Source organism: Octopus bimaculoides, chromosome 1 (assembly GCF_046866305.1).
Source record: "Octopus bimaculoides isolate indiv1 chromosome 1, ASM4686630v1, whole genome shotgun sequence".
Classification (NCBI taxonomy): domain Eukaryota; kingdom Metazoa; phylum Mollusca; class Cephalopoda; order Octopoda; family Octopodidae; genus Octopus; species Octopus bimaculoides.
The window spans coordinates 81707602-81722808 of NC_142928.1; the positions used below are offsets into that span (position 1 = coordinate 81707602).

At 36.7% G+C, this 15207-nt stretch overlaps 1 protein-coding gene across 4 annotated transcripts in view; it reads left to right on the plus strand.

Moving 5' to 3' along the window:
- Nucleotides 1-15207, plus strand: part of LOC106874563 (breast cancer anti-estrogen resistance protein 3 homolog) — a 329811-nt gene that overhangs the window by 308986 nt on the left and 5618 nt on the right. For all 4 annotated transcript variants that reach the window (XM_089353044.1, XM_052967801.2, XM_014922335.3 and 1 more), the window contains 4 exons: nucleotides 1625-1742; nucleotides 3886-3934; nucleotides 8642-10129; nucleotides 14139-14307. In XM_089353044.1, coding sequence (XP_089209170.1) covers nucleotides 1625-1742; nucleotides 3886-3934; nucleotides 8642-10129; nucleotides 14139-14307 — 1824 coding nt within the window. The remainder of the gene's footprint in view (nucleotides 1-1624; nucleotides 1743-3885; nucleotides 3935-8641; nucleotides 10130-14138; nucleotides 14308-15207) is intronic.

Sequence of the window (15207 nt, forward strand, 5' to 3'; positions counted from 1 at the left end):
TAGTAGAAGCTTCTTGAAATTTGGTCTCATTTCTTCACAAATATGAGTTATTTAGTAAATGCTTCATTATATTTAAAATTAATTGAACCAGTGTTGGCATATTTCAACAGAAATAAGGTAAAAAAAAAAAAGTGTTCCATCCAAAGATAGGAATATTACTGATATGCAAGCATATTTGTGTAGAGATACTTAGTAATGAATGCACTGTTACTTCTCTACTACTGTTATTACAATGACATTTATTGTTCTGAAGTAGTTATTTGCATATACCATCTCCACCTGTTTTCTTAGTGTGTCTCCTTACCCACAAATCTCACACAAATTGTGATATCTGGAGGGGAAGGAGACAATAACAATTGTCTCTCATTTGCCCAGAATGGCAATTTCATCCCAGCCCCTTTTTTATATCTCGTGCAGATACCAATCTGCAGACATTTAAATTGAAGTATTAACTGCATAGTTCTCACTAGTCAGTAGGAAGTTGGGGTTGCAAAGCAGATGATGACTCACTAGCTCTCCTTTCCTAACTAATTTCCTTTAAAATATTTACAGATAGTCATTATACTAGACTAGAGTCTAGTTCAAACACTATTAGTATTACTACTAAAGTTTGGAGACACATCTTTATCTTCCATATCTTATGCTACCCAATTTATGTATTCTTAGTCATGATTGTCTGTCTTTTCACTTCTATAATATTTATTATATGAATATTAAATTACCTGCAGTGTTTGACTGGTACATTATTTTATTGACCCCAGAATGACAAAAGGCAAAACTAATCCCAACAGAATTTGATTTCAGAAAGTAACGCAACCACTTTGTCCTTACTCTCTAATGATTGATAATCAAAAACCTATTCTTAAAATGGTTAGGTTGTTGGCAACATGAAAGTGCCAGCAAATCCTAGAAATAATGAAGGATACATTGTAATTTATACAGACATTTTACATAAACATGAAAAATAAACAATTGTAAAGTAAAAGAAAAAGAAACTTGCTTCAATAATTCATACAAATGCCTAAATTTTTTATCAACCCTCCAATTCACACTAACATGAAAATATTGCTATCATTAAATATGCAGATAAAGGCCTAACACATCTTCATCCAACAATATTAAAAAAAATTCTATATTCTATTGTATTTCAACCACAATTTCAGAAAATAATCCAAAGTTGTAGTTGCGTATTAGGAAGCTTGCTTTGCAATGACATGGTTCCAGGTTTAGTCCCACTGTGTGGCACCTTGGGCAAGTATCTTCTACTATAGCCTTGGGCTGACCAAAAAAGCCTTCTGAGTAGATTTGGCAGACAGAAACTGAAAGAAGCCTGTCATATATATATATATATATATATATATATATATATATATATATATATATATATATATAGTGGTTAGCATTAGGAAGGGCATCCAGCTGTAGAAACTCTGCCAAATGAAATTGGAGCCTGGTGTAGCCATCTGGTTCACCAGTCCTCAGTCAAATCGTCCAACCTATGCTAGCATGGAAAGCGGACATTAAATGATGATGATGATTCTGTTTCAGTAACATTCTGTGTTGGGGCTTTTCATTATATGTATGTGTATGTCTGTTTAAAATCACAACCTTTCTCTATTTTTAGGATTTGCTGTTGTTAAATGAAGCTGACCTGCGTGACCTTGGTGTTAAGGATTGTACTCACAGGACAAAGATAGTCTCAAGTTTGTGCTACCTGCGAGATAACTATAAGAATTTGCCAGGTGAAACATGCTTAATCTAACATTTTCTTTAATCTGTTTCCTGATTTACTTGTAGGTAACTGCTAGTGACAGGGTTTAAACAGTGGAGGAAGGTGATGATGCAGTAGCTGGTCAATAATAGATATTCCAAGGCACTAACATATTGTCACATTGAACCAACTCACTTCTCATTACTCTATTCCTCACATGGTGTTTACTCAGCTATTTACTTAAATGGCAGGGGTTGGTTACACGCTCAAAATATTTCTAAATCTTTCACCAACTTTTTATAATAAACGAAACAAAATATTAAAGTCAAAAAAAGTATGAGGAAAAACTCCCATTAATTGTTCTCAGTTCAGATGCATATTCATTCGTATCTGTTCTGCAGTTTTGTTTATCACCTCTTCTCAAGCATCAGTTTAAAAAATTCTTGACAAAGTACCATTTATGAAACCTTTTTCCTCTAATTTCTCAGGTTTGTTTTAATTTCAATTTGTAATTTATATATTTTCTTGGAGATATTTTCTATTATTTTCTTTTCTTCTCACATTATTTGCTCAAATAATATATGAATTTACTTTAAGAGACTATCTTTAATTTAAAATGCTCTTCATTGCTTTTTTCTTGTTTTTTCCCTTAACTTTTAACTATCTCTGAAAAGACACCTATCATACAATCCCTAATTTACAAAAACAATACATGCTTTCACCTTATAACCTCCCTTCCAAGCCTTTTCACTCAAGCTTTCCCCACTCTCTCATCTCTTCTTTTCTTGTCACCTATATTGTATTCATCTCTCTCCTAGGCCCTACATTAACCAAATTTTCTAGTCCTTCTTTCACAAAATGCTAACTCTCAAGAATTCTCTTCATGCTCATGTTTTTCCAACTGTTGAAAAACAAAAAGAACATCAACCATATTGGTCTCAGAAGGCTATTTAGACAGATTGTCTATGGTTGGATGCCCTTTCTGTCAACAACCCTTGCTTGTTTGCAAATAGAGCTAGGTATAGTGAGTGCAGGAGGAAATGCGAGAAAGAAATGTAAATTGGTTTGTTGGGGTAGAGTAAGGGAAAAGTTTTCTCATTTGTGGGAGGAACACCTAGGTTTGGGGCTAGCAGATGGCAATAATAGAGTGAGACAAGACATGTGGGTAGAATGCACAGACTGGTGCAAGCAGAGAGCAAGGATACTGTGGCACTTAGCCAACAGGACAAGATTGGGGAGTGTGAAGTAATCATAGTACGTGAAGCAGGAATGTGAGGAAGAGAAGAGATGTAGAGATGTATTTCCACCAGATATTAATTTTCAGTAATCCAAGCATTACCTTAATCATGCTAGCCTCAAAAAATCTTCTCTCACTCCTTGTTCTAAAAAGCCCCACAAAACTAGTCCCAAGATAAAGAATTCACTTCCAACACAATCATTAGATTGCTAGCTTTAGGAAGGCCTCTTTTTTTTACCTCCACTTCAAATCATACTGCATCACTAGGAAGACTAATTTTATCTGTTAAATCTGTCTCCATCACCCACCAACATTGCCACTACATCCCTCAATGTCACCATTATATCATTACCATTATTAACCCTATTCTAAAGCTACAGCCAAAACAATGTCTTCCTCCTATGATTACTACCACTACTACCTTTGCTATGAGCCCTTGAAAGATCTTTTTTGTAACCTACTAGAAATAGAAACCAAATCTCCTTCAACTCACACTCGCTCTTAAAACAAAAAAAAGGACATATTTCATAATGTAGTCATGCATATACAAAACGATGGGGTGGTCATGGCTAGACTGTTTTTGCCCACATCACTACTCCTTGATTGTTTTTAACCCTTTAGCATTCAGATTATTTTATTAAATGTTAATGCTTATTTGTTTACATAGTTTTCAGTCATGCATTATCTCATAGCTTTGAGATTTAGATGATGCGGAAAATTATTTTTAGAAGGACTTTGTAGGGTAGATATGAGAGGCCACATCTGGATAGTTTGAACATAAAGCAGGTAGAATATTTGGGTTGGATATAGCCAGTTTCAATGTTAGAGAGTTAAAGAAAGACCTTTGTTGACCTCATTATTTGTCATTTCTCTGCCAATCTACTTCTCACCAAAGCCTATTGTTATCATGTTATTTATTAATTTTCTTTATTTACAGATAAAAGAAATTCTTGGAGTCAGCTGTCCAATGCACCACCACCTCCACCGTAAGTTACTAATAGATACATGTAGGCATTCACATATGCACATCCTACTGTACTCATCTACATATCAACTATAAATACAAACAGTACTTCAGGCACAGGTATGGCTGCATGGTAAGAACTTTGCTTCCCAATCTACATGGTTTTGGATTCAGTCTCACTGCATGGTACCATCTACTAAAGCCCTGAGTTAACCAGAACTTTAGTTGAAGCCTTGTGGCTGAGTTAACCAAAGCCTTGTAGATGGATTTGGTAGACAGAAACTGAAAGAATCCTTCCATGTACATGCATATATATGCATATCATCATCATTTAACACCTACCTTCTATGCTGGCATGGGTTGGATGGTTTGACTGGAGCTGGCAAGCCAGAGGATTGCACCAAGGTTCACTGTCTGTTTTGGCATGGTTTTCACAGCTAGTTGCCCTTTCTAATGTCAGTCACTTTACAGAATGGACTGGATGGTTTCTGCATGGCACCAGCACCTGCGAGATCTGCTCTGGCATGGTTCTTACAGCTGGATGCCCTTACTAGTGCCAACCACTTCACAAAGTAGACTGAATGCTTTATATTAATGCATAGGTTTGATAAATGCCAGTGCATGAAACTCTTGGCCTTTGAGTCACTTTGTAATTTCTGTTGAAGAGATAAATGTGTGTGTGTCTCCTTATCACAACAACACGTGATAGTTGTAAACATACGTCACCATCATACAAGTAATGTCATTTTTTTTCCAATCTTCCATGAAAACATGGCAAGCCATATTGAAAATATTAACTTGCTTGCCAATAGGTAGATGGTTAACAATAGGACAGGTATCTTGGCCATAAAAATTTGCCTCAACGAATTTCTTCTCGTACAAGAATGGGAAAAGGATGTTAAAAACAATAAAGATGACAATGAACACACACACACACACATATATATATATATATATATATATATATATAATGCGAGAGAGTTAGGGGTTGAGGGTTTAACCCACTAAGGGATAGTATCTATCCAGTATACTGCCGGGAGGGTACCCAATTATTGCTACACTAGTGTTATACCAAGTGCAATCAATGGGAGCAGGTAAAAGTGGAGGTTTTACCCCATTTATTTATTAATGGGTATCTGTAGAAAATCTATGTGACAGATGCTTAATTTTATCACTAATTACTTGTTACAAACAGAATTTTAAATGAATAAATTGAACAAAATATTCCTCATTATCATTTAATAAATAATAATAATATATATACATAACAATTTTACTATTGATATATGGTTAGTTCAGCTTATTTAGTAATTGCTTCTTGGTATTCAGTTAACTAAACAACATGTCAGTGTTTCATTGAAATAGCAGCATAGTGAAAATATCAGCCTTTGACATTGATATCAGTGGGGTGATAGAGAGAAGGAAAGGAACAGGCAGGGAGAACATTGCTAATATGGTAGTAAACAGTATGTTGAATTACATCAAAGATAAGCTTTATTGGGGTAAAATATAACTTTATGGCCTAACATACTTCTGATAAGAACTATATATTTACTATCTATATTTGGTTTGACATCATGTGGTATACTTGTGTTCCTTCTGTGAACTCAGATAAATTTGGTAATAATATTTATAAGAAAGGCCATTTGAGTTTGAAATGGTAAAAATATCAGACTAAATGCCTTGCATTTTTTATGCTTTGAATTCAAACCTTGCAGGTTTTGACTTCATCTTTCATCTCTGTAGGGTAAACAAAATAACTACCAATAATAAACTGATGCGTTAATTTTATAGAATTGATTCACCACTGCTACCACCATACTCATATAAAACATACATTTAGTGCATACCAATATAAAAATTTGTATATTTGGCAGGGAGCTTTTCCTGTTTTACATTAATCTTTTCATGATTGCATAGGCAGGATAGTGGTTGTCATTAAGACAATAGATATATTTTGAGTCGAGATCTGATTGTTATTTCCTACAGGTTGAGTAACCCTGTAAAGGTTATCTTAGTTCTTGAATGGGATGGTTTTGTGTGTACATACTTGTGCAATAGCTTTTACAGTCGAATGTCCTCATAAAAATTAGTGTGAAGTGTAATGTATTTTATGACATTCAGGGAAACTGGAGAATATATATATGTAGTGAAACTACCTCCCGCCATTAGATACAAACTACTATCGCCATTACATACAATCTTCTCATTTAAATATAAATAAATGCGAGCGTAGTAGAGAACCCATTCCTTGTCATCACGTGACTGATCATTATTCGAATCGGCAACTTCTTCGAACCGTTCCCGCCAGAACGCAAACTGACCAATCACGGCCCCTAATAAGGTCACGTGATAGAGTATATTTCTACCATCTGGTGAGCCAATAGTTTGTTATAAATAGCTTTAACTCGGCGGCCAAATTTGTCTCGGTCCAGTTTCTCTTTGAGAACTGTTCCGTGTACCACACGACAGCAGCAGCAGTTCCAGCGACCACTTCAACAGCTTCGTCCAGCCAACGATGACCACCGCCGTCGCCACATCAGCAACAAGAGTCTACGACTACTATCCAGCATCATTGTCATGACCAACACGATTACTACCAAACAGCCTCTACACCACCAGCGTCAACACGACTTACTATGTACACCAAACCAAACCTCCGCGGCACATCTCTCTCTTCGATTCTGTTAGGTGACTTAGCTTCACCACAGTAAACAAACAGACAAGAGAACCACAGCCAGCGACGAACATCTGTATAACAAGAAACACGGCCCGGCATCGATGCCACGACATCACAACTAGTGATCAGCACTGCCACACTCAGCCTTTCCTCACTTTCACATACAGAACTTTTCCTATAGTGTACACAAGAACTGGTATATAATTGCTCACGTGTTATTGACTCTCTTTCTATCTGCTGTAAACACTCATACACACATGTATCATTCACATACACACTTTTCTTTATATGACGGCCTGTCTTTGATTATGTTATTATATGTCGCATTCACACTCTCACACAGACATACATCTTTAACGCCATAATAAATATCTCTGTTATCCATCTAATACGGTTGTGGTCTTTCATTACTGGTCATCTATGTTATCATCGCATAACATATCATGTATATCATCATTTGATATATATATTTGTGTGTTCGACCGTGTGACACGTTTAAATAAAAGGAGTCCTTTGTTTTTCCATTCGTCACCATTTCTCCTTTTTGAGTTCGCACTGTCGTCCCTTACATATATATATATATATTACAGTCTTTGCTGGTGGGCAGAGGTTATGAGCCTGTTCAATATTTTTTTCTTGAGCCAAAGAATTCATAAGGTTAATTACCATGGTACATGAGTGACCAAGACACCATCCATTACAAGGTTCAAAGCCAGCAATTTTGAAGTAAAAGGCTAAATTGATTACATCAACCCCGGTATTAGAATGGGACTTATTTTTTTTTTACCTCAAAGGAATGAAAGACAAAGTTATCCATGGTAGGATTTGAACTCTGTGACTGTAGAAGTGAAGTCAAAACCAGTTGCTCTATTTTGTTCTATATCTATAATTCAGAGCTAAATATTTACCATGTTTATTTGTCTTCTTTGAAGACTGACTACATCCTACTGTAGCTTTCTTTAACTCATTTGATATTCACCCATCCAAGACTGCTTTGGGTTCTTTTATACAAACGACCTGTTTTAATGTGATTTAAATTAAAATCTTCCATAAAAATTTCAGGTTAATTTCTTTTAGTAAATTCTTCATTAATTTCAAAAGTAACTGAAATGAAGTCAGAATGTTTCAAACTGAAACATGGTCAGTGACAAAAGGGTTAATATGATCTTCACAAATTCTTGAGCTGTAGATATCTATACAACTGAAGTCACAGACATCCTGTTGTGGATAACTCTACTCAACCATGAGCAAGGACTGTTATTATTATTTAGCTACAAGTCAGTCCTAGTTAAGCTGGCTTATGATTAAAGACATTCAAGCCATGACCATCCACCTTATCATCCACTAGTCCATTGCACCCAGGACCACATTATCCAATGTGTTTCTATTCAAGGTATGTGATCTTGTGATTAGGATGTTTAGTTTAGTGCCTAGAATCATGAGTTCAGTTCCTTGACCTAGCAGTGCATTGTTTCCTTAAGCAAGACATTTGATTTCATGTTGCTTCTCTTTATTCAGTTGTAAATGAGTACCAACTGGATGCTGGTGGAGCACTCTCTCCTTCCAGTTGTCACATCTTGGATGTGCCTCTGGGTTAAGGTGTCTGTAACTACTAGTGAAAGTATAGTACATGCTTCCAAGCCATACTAACTTGTGAGTGACAGCTGGCTGCTGTTATGGTGTAATTTGAGAGATTTAACTGCTATCTCTAACAGATCAGTTGGCTGTGTAGAGGCTCCTTTGTTAGCACATGTAGATGTATGATTATTGATATATGTAGGTATGTGACTACATACTGTTACACAAATGTTTACAATTGTGTGAAGTTACGGAATGGTAATTCCATCATTATCCCTCTTTCAAAATCATGACCCCAATTCAATAAAATTGTCACGAATAGTTTACATATATCTTCAATATTTTCCATATAAATATTCTTTGCATATTTAGCCATTTATTTACATTTATTTATTTCCAGTTCTGTCATATGTCATGTAGACTTTGTGTGAAAATTCATTCTATGTATTTATTTTTTGTCTCTTTCTTCAGGTCTTACTTCTCACCAACTATTTATGACAACAACCAGAATGCAACAAATGAGAAACTACAGCTTGATCTACATCTAGAGTTACAAGGGAACCCAGGAAATTTACGGTCTTATTCTTGGTATCATGGTCAGATCAGTCGACTTGCTGCCGAACAGTTAGTTGTTGTCAATGGTGACTACCTTGTCCGAGATAGTGTATCACAGCCAGGAGACTTTGTACTCTCTTGTGGTTGGCATGGAGTCCCCATGCACTTTATTATAAATTCTAAAGTTTTAATAGATGGATATGCCGAACCTAAAATAATTTATTTGCTGGAAGATGATGAGTTCAATTCCATCCCTAGTCTCATTGATTATTATGTAAAAAATTCTAAACCTGTAACCAAGGCATCAAATGTAATTCTGAAAAAAGCTATAGCTCGGCAATTACCTCTTAGTTCGTATGATATGAAGTATGGCTCTCCAATGAATAAGAATTCTGGATTTTATTCAAGTACACCAAATATCAGCCCCAAACCTAGCCCTTTTGTGACCCCAAATACAACTCCGCCTGGCAGTCCAACTGGAATGAAAGACCATCTCCACAAAAGAACTGGTAGTCAACCTGTACTCTGTTTAGAGCAATCCAGTTGTGACGCTCCATTTTCTCCAACTCACCTGGGTCGCTCTGACAGTGTTCCCTCAATTGGCTACAGCTCACCTTTATCACCAATAGCAACCCCTACAATGCCATCCCCTCCAATTCATCACACTCGATGTGGTAGTGAACCAATCTTGTCACCACAACCAGTAAATCCAACATTCCTCACAGTGCCAGAAAATTCCCTAAACCCAGCTTCATCAGAGAGCAGTTTGTTTAAAGCTCCACCTCCTAAACCCAGCAGGGTCGCTTCAATCAAAACAAAGCAACGACCTACAATTGAAATCCGAAATGCTGCATTATATGATGATGAAATGGATTATAGTGAACTTGATCAGGTTGTTGCAACACCTAGTTGGATCAAAGCTGATAAAAAGTTGGAATTTACCTATCAACAAAACCTGAAAAATGTTTCTTCAGTTCAAGGAACAAGTACTAACAAAAATGGTAAATCCCTCTTAAAAAACAAATTTCCTAGTAAATCCAAATTTCCATCCGGTAAAGATTCTATAAATGAAGAATACACTGAGCAAATTTTCGATGTTAATTACATGAAAGCAAAAGAAATCACCATTCCAAACGATAAAAGCTTCCGTAGAAGTTATAACTTGCAAAATTACTGTGGGACATTGATTCCTGATGAAAACAAACCTTTAGATGTTCATGTATTTTTCAAAGTCTATGACATATTAATGGACAATCCACGACGAATTGCTCAACATCTTACAAAAATTGATGTGGAGTTTATCCGTGTTCTTGGAGAGGATGATCTTGGAGCTGGAGTTCTGTCTGGTTTAGAACTGATTACATTACCACAAGGTTCAGTCCTCCGGCAGGATATTTTGGAAAGGTAAAATATAAATTTTCTCACAGTCAACTTTGAATTACTTTCAGTAGTTTGGGTTTCATATGGGATTATTATTATTATTATTATTTTTTTTTTTGATAGGGTTACATTTTGTTTTTAATGAATATTTAGTATTTATCTCATAACCTTCATCTAAGAATTTATTTCTTACATATAACAAAAATGGTGAAATCCTATTGAAAACATCAAGTTGCTGGATAAATCAGTTTCTCTCCAGTAGAATACATGTCCTATGAATATTATCATTTACCATGACATATCTCATCCTCATTCTTCTTATATCAAAGATTGTTTTATGTTTTACATTTTATTTTGTGTAAAGAATGAGTTATTTAGTCAATGATGATGTTCTGAGTTCAAATTCTGCCAAGGTTGACTTTGCCTTCCATCGTTTTGGGATCAATAAAATAGATACCAGCTGATACCCGTTAAACACTGGGGTCAATGTTTTCCCTGAAATAACTGTGTCAAAATTTGAAATTAATATATGCAATGCCTTTCAGTATATGTAGTATAACCTGTATTTTGCACATAACTTATTTGTACATATTTTTTATGGTTCAAATCTGAAGTAGGAAGTGAGCAGTTTTAATATCTGTAAGACAATATCTTGGGAAAAATTGTTGGTAGCGAAGTAATTCCAGGTAGGGTTGCTATTCAGGGAAGAGGGATTAGAGTAGATATTTAGTGCAGGGTTGGACTGTGAAACACATTAAAAATGAAATGACAAATATGTGTTTTAGGTGGACTTGAATAGAGCTAGTTCAAAGGAACAGCGACTATTGTAGCAGGAGCAGAATTGGCAAAGGGAGAAAACAACACGTCTGTGAACTAGAGGTTGAAATGTGTTGGTTAGTGAGTCTTTGTCAGTCAGCTATATGGAAGTCTAAGCCATTTATACTTTTAACATTGGGACCATTACTCCATTCTGGAAATGACTGTTTAGTGAGTCAGCTATTGATTGACCTTGAAGAGGAACTCCTTTTGATAAGTTTTAACTATTATTCTATATTTCTTTGAGATGAGGAATTATGTACATTATTTACAATGGATGGATAGGTGTCCTCACTTTGTTTGTTGTTACCACAAGTGGTAGTAGCCTGTGCTCTTATCCGCTACGTTATATGCCCGTACAAACCCTCAGATTCTGAGTTCAATCCCAGGCTGGGGCTTGGGAAATAATGTCAGAAGTAAAAAAGAATACCTTAGGAATGAGAACAGAGTACCCCATTAATCAAATAAAGGGTTGGGTTCGAAATTCCACCAGAACACCTGATGAAGGCTGGAGAGTACATCAGCCAAAACGTTGTGGTAACAGCAAACAAGGTGAGGACACCTGTCTGTCCATTGTAAATAAAGTTTTAACTATGTTATATAGGTAGGGACACCAGTAAAGATTATCAGAGAGCAAGAAGCCAAGCAATTGTATCAACTTGGAAGGTTTTGTTGCACATTGTTTAGTACCAGAGATGCTAAGACACAAGATAATTTCATCTATATTTTTTTCATAGCAACTTTGTTGTTGAGATTGGATTGTCGTATCTTAAGATATCTATTCATAAAGGCAATGTAGTTTTAGCTTGAGGTATCTAAGTTCTACACAAACGGTGCCTATACATGGAGGGTTAGGGAAGAGTGAAGAGTAGTATTATTTGCATAAGACTATGTTAACCTCATGGCTTACCAGAATGAACAGAATATAGATCAGAATCATGTTAGTGCATGCAGTGATAGTAAGGCCAGATGAAGACTATTGGTTGGCAGCTTAGCAGGAAGTTTATGGTACCTGGCAAAACTTTTACTGATGTTAGATAAAACTTCATGTAAATAATGAACTTCACTTTTGCTAAGCATGTTATGTGGAACCTTTGGGGGTGTGACATTGGAGAGTAGGTCCCTAGTAGATCTGGAATATACAGAAACTGTACTGAAGAGAGACAGAGTGCTGGAGCAATGGTTATTCATATTTAAGACAAATGTCAGAGTAACAGGTTGGTAATTGGCAGTGTCAGAAATTAGGGTACACTAACATATTTTCAAAGATCAAGTTAATTCAGATACATACTGAAAGTTTGAATAGTTTGACAATAACACTCATGCACCATTTAAGGGTAATGAAGGCAATCTTATCAAAGCCAATGGTTTTAATTTGAAGCAACAAGAAGTATGTACATAGTAAAATTGGTAAAATGGAGAAGGAGAGTTTGGAAGAATTTTGCTGTGTGTAAGCATTGTGGAGTTGGATGCTTAACAGGCATTAAATATAGCTTATTCTGTTGGAATACTGCTTATGGAGCCATTATTGTTGATGATTAGAGTAAAGGATTCCATAAAGTGAGCAGAGATCTGCTTGACAGAGACCAAAGGAACCAGTTGCAATTTTAGAAGCAGATGTGTTGATAAGCTGTCTCATGATGAATTGTTGGCACTCCGTCGCTTACGACGTTGAGGGTTCCAGTTGATCCGATCAACAGAACAGCCTGCTTATGAAACTAACGTGCAAGTGGCTGAGCACTCCACAGACACGTGTACCCTTAACATAGTTCTCAGAGATATTCAGCGTGACACAGTGAGACAAGGCTGACCCTTTGAATTACAGACACAACAGAAACAGGAAGTGAGAGAAAGTTGTGGTGGATGAGTACAGCAGGGTTCGCCACCATCCCCTGCCAGAGCCTCGTGGAGCTTTTAGGTGTTTTCGCTCAATAAACACTCACAACGCCCAGTCTGGGAATCAAAACCACAATCCTATGACCGCGAGTCCGCTGCCCTAACCACTAGGCCATTGCGCCTCCACTCACGATGAATAGAACTGAACCATTCCTTCAGTTGAACTTTACCTTATTTATGGAGTTTAGTTTTTGAGTTTGATACTAGGTACTCTTTGTCTGAAAAAAAAATTCAGGATGGTCACAGCTTGAGCCCCTTTAATTATAAGGTTTGTTCAGTCAGTGTTGACCTGGGTCTCAACATCATTCACAAAATGTTGCCAAAACAGAGCTGGTGAATATCTGGAAAACTGCTCTAGCTGCTACTAATTAATTCATAATGTAAAACAATTTCTATTGCCACTACAGCAGCTGATTCTTGAATTTATATCAATACTTTTCATATTCTCTTGTTCTTTCATGTCTTTAAACCAGTTTTGATTCTTGATTCATTTACTTGTTGCTTAATGACTAAAAGCAAATACATGGAAATATTTCTTCCCCCATTTTCCTAAATGTTTTGGGGGTTCTTAACTATTGTTTTTAGTGCTTAAAGTTTTTATTTTTCTTCAAATATTTTAAGTTGAGAACAAAGGGCAGCATCCTTGATGCTTTTCTAAGTCTCTGAGTGTGGTGGGGTTATCCTCAGGTTAGAAAACTTTAGACAACCAAGGATTTATGGAGTTCTAGATACAGACTGTCTTGGAACAGATGGTATGGTCACCACCAGAACACGTACAGTTATAGATCTGTGCATTTAGTGACTTTAATGAACAGAACTGATAAATATAAAAGAAAATCAATTGTAAACAGGAATTCTGAAGTGTTTGCAATATTTCTAGCATTATTCAAGGCAATGGAATGGCAAAGATGGTAAGGGCAGCAGTGAATAGTGGGCAATAGGAAGTCTCCTTGTGTAAGTCAATATTTTACTGACTTAACCCTTTAACTTTTAAACCGGCTATATCCAGGCCAAAATATTCCACCTGTTTTGTGTTCAAACTGACCAGATCTGGCCTCTCACACCTACCTTACACTGTTATTTTAAAAATATACAATCACATCATAGAAATATTAAAGCCATGAGATAATGCATGATTAATTCAAAACAATGTGAATAAATAAACATTACATTTGGGAGAATAGTTGGAATGTTAGAGTTAAGCTACACAGCCTCCTACCCAATGGAAAAGGCTCCAGTCTTCTCTTCTTGATAGAGAAATTAGTTTTTAATGTTCTGTTGGATAGTCCCTTTTCTTATAATCTTCTTTAATTTGTTGTAGATGTTACACTATGCAGGTGTTTGTAGCCACAACAATCCTCATCTGGAACAAAATTGTAATGAGAGCACAAGTGTTGAGTAAATGGATTCAGGTTGCTACAGAACTTAAAAATACTCTTGGAAATTTATTTGGCTTTGTGAATGTCATGGAAGGAATTGGTCTCAAACAGGTAAGTTTGAAATGTTGACGCTTTAAATACAAATAATTACAGAGGTATCAAGTTGTTGGATCAGGTAATGAAGGTTATGGAGAGGGTCACAGCCCAACTAATTAGAGAGAGAGTCAGTTTAGATGAGATGCAGTTTGGGTTCGTGCCAGGGAAAAGCACTACTGATGCTATATTTCTGGTAAGACAGCTGCAAGAGAAATACCTAGCCAAAGATAAACCTCTGTACCTGGCCTTTGTTGACATGGAGAAAGCCTTTGACAGGGTCCCCCGATCCCTTATCTGGTGGTCAATGAGGAAACTAGGGATAGAAGAACGGTTAGTGAGAGCTGTGCAAGCCATGTACAGAGACGCTGTAAGGTGAGGGTTCGCAAATGAGTACAGTGAGGAATTCCGAGTAGGTGACCGAAACCTTTGGAGATATTCTGTGCTTGAGAAGATCCGACAAGCCAAGACCATGGCCCATGCCAGTGGGTGTAACCAGCCCACTTATGAATACCCCTCATTCATTGGATAATAAACTTTGCTTGCAAAGACCTATTGAAGCAAGTGAAATCAAAATTGCTGACGTGGCTGACGACAGTACCGCCTGATTGGCACTCATGCTAGCGGAACGTTAAAAGCACATCCGAACATGGGGTGTAACCGGTCCACTTATGAGTACCCCTAATTCATTGGACAATGAACTTTGCTTGCGAAGACCTATTGAGGCAAGTGAAAACAAATCAAAATCGCTGATGTGGCCGATGACAGTATTGCCCAATTGGCACATCCGAGCGTGATCATTGCCAGGGCCATGGGTTGGCTCCCGTGCCGGTGGCATGTGAAAAGCACCATTCATGCGTGATCGTTGCCAGTGTCACCATACCGGCACATGAAAAACAACATTCGAGCGTGGTTGTT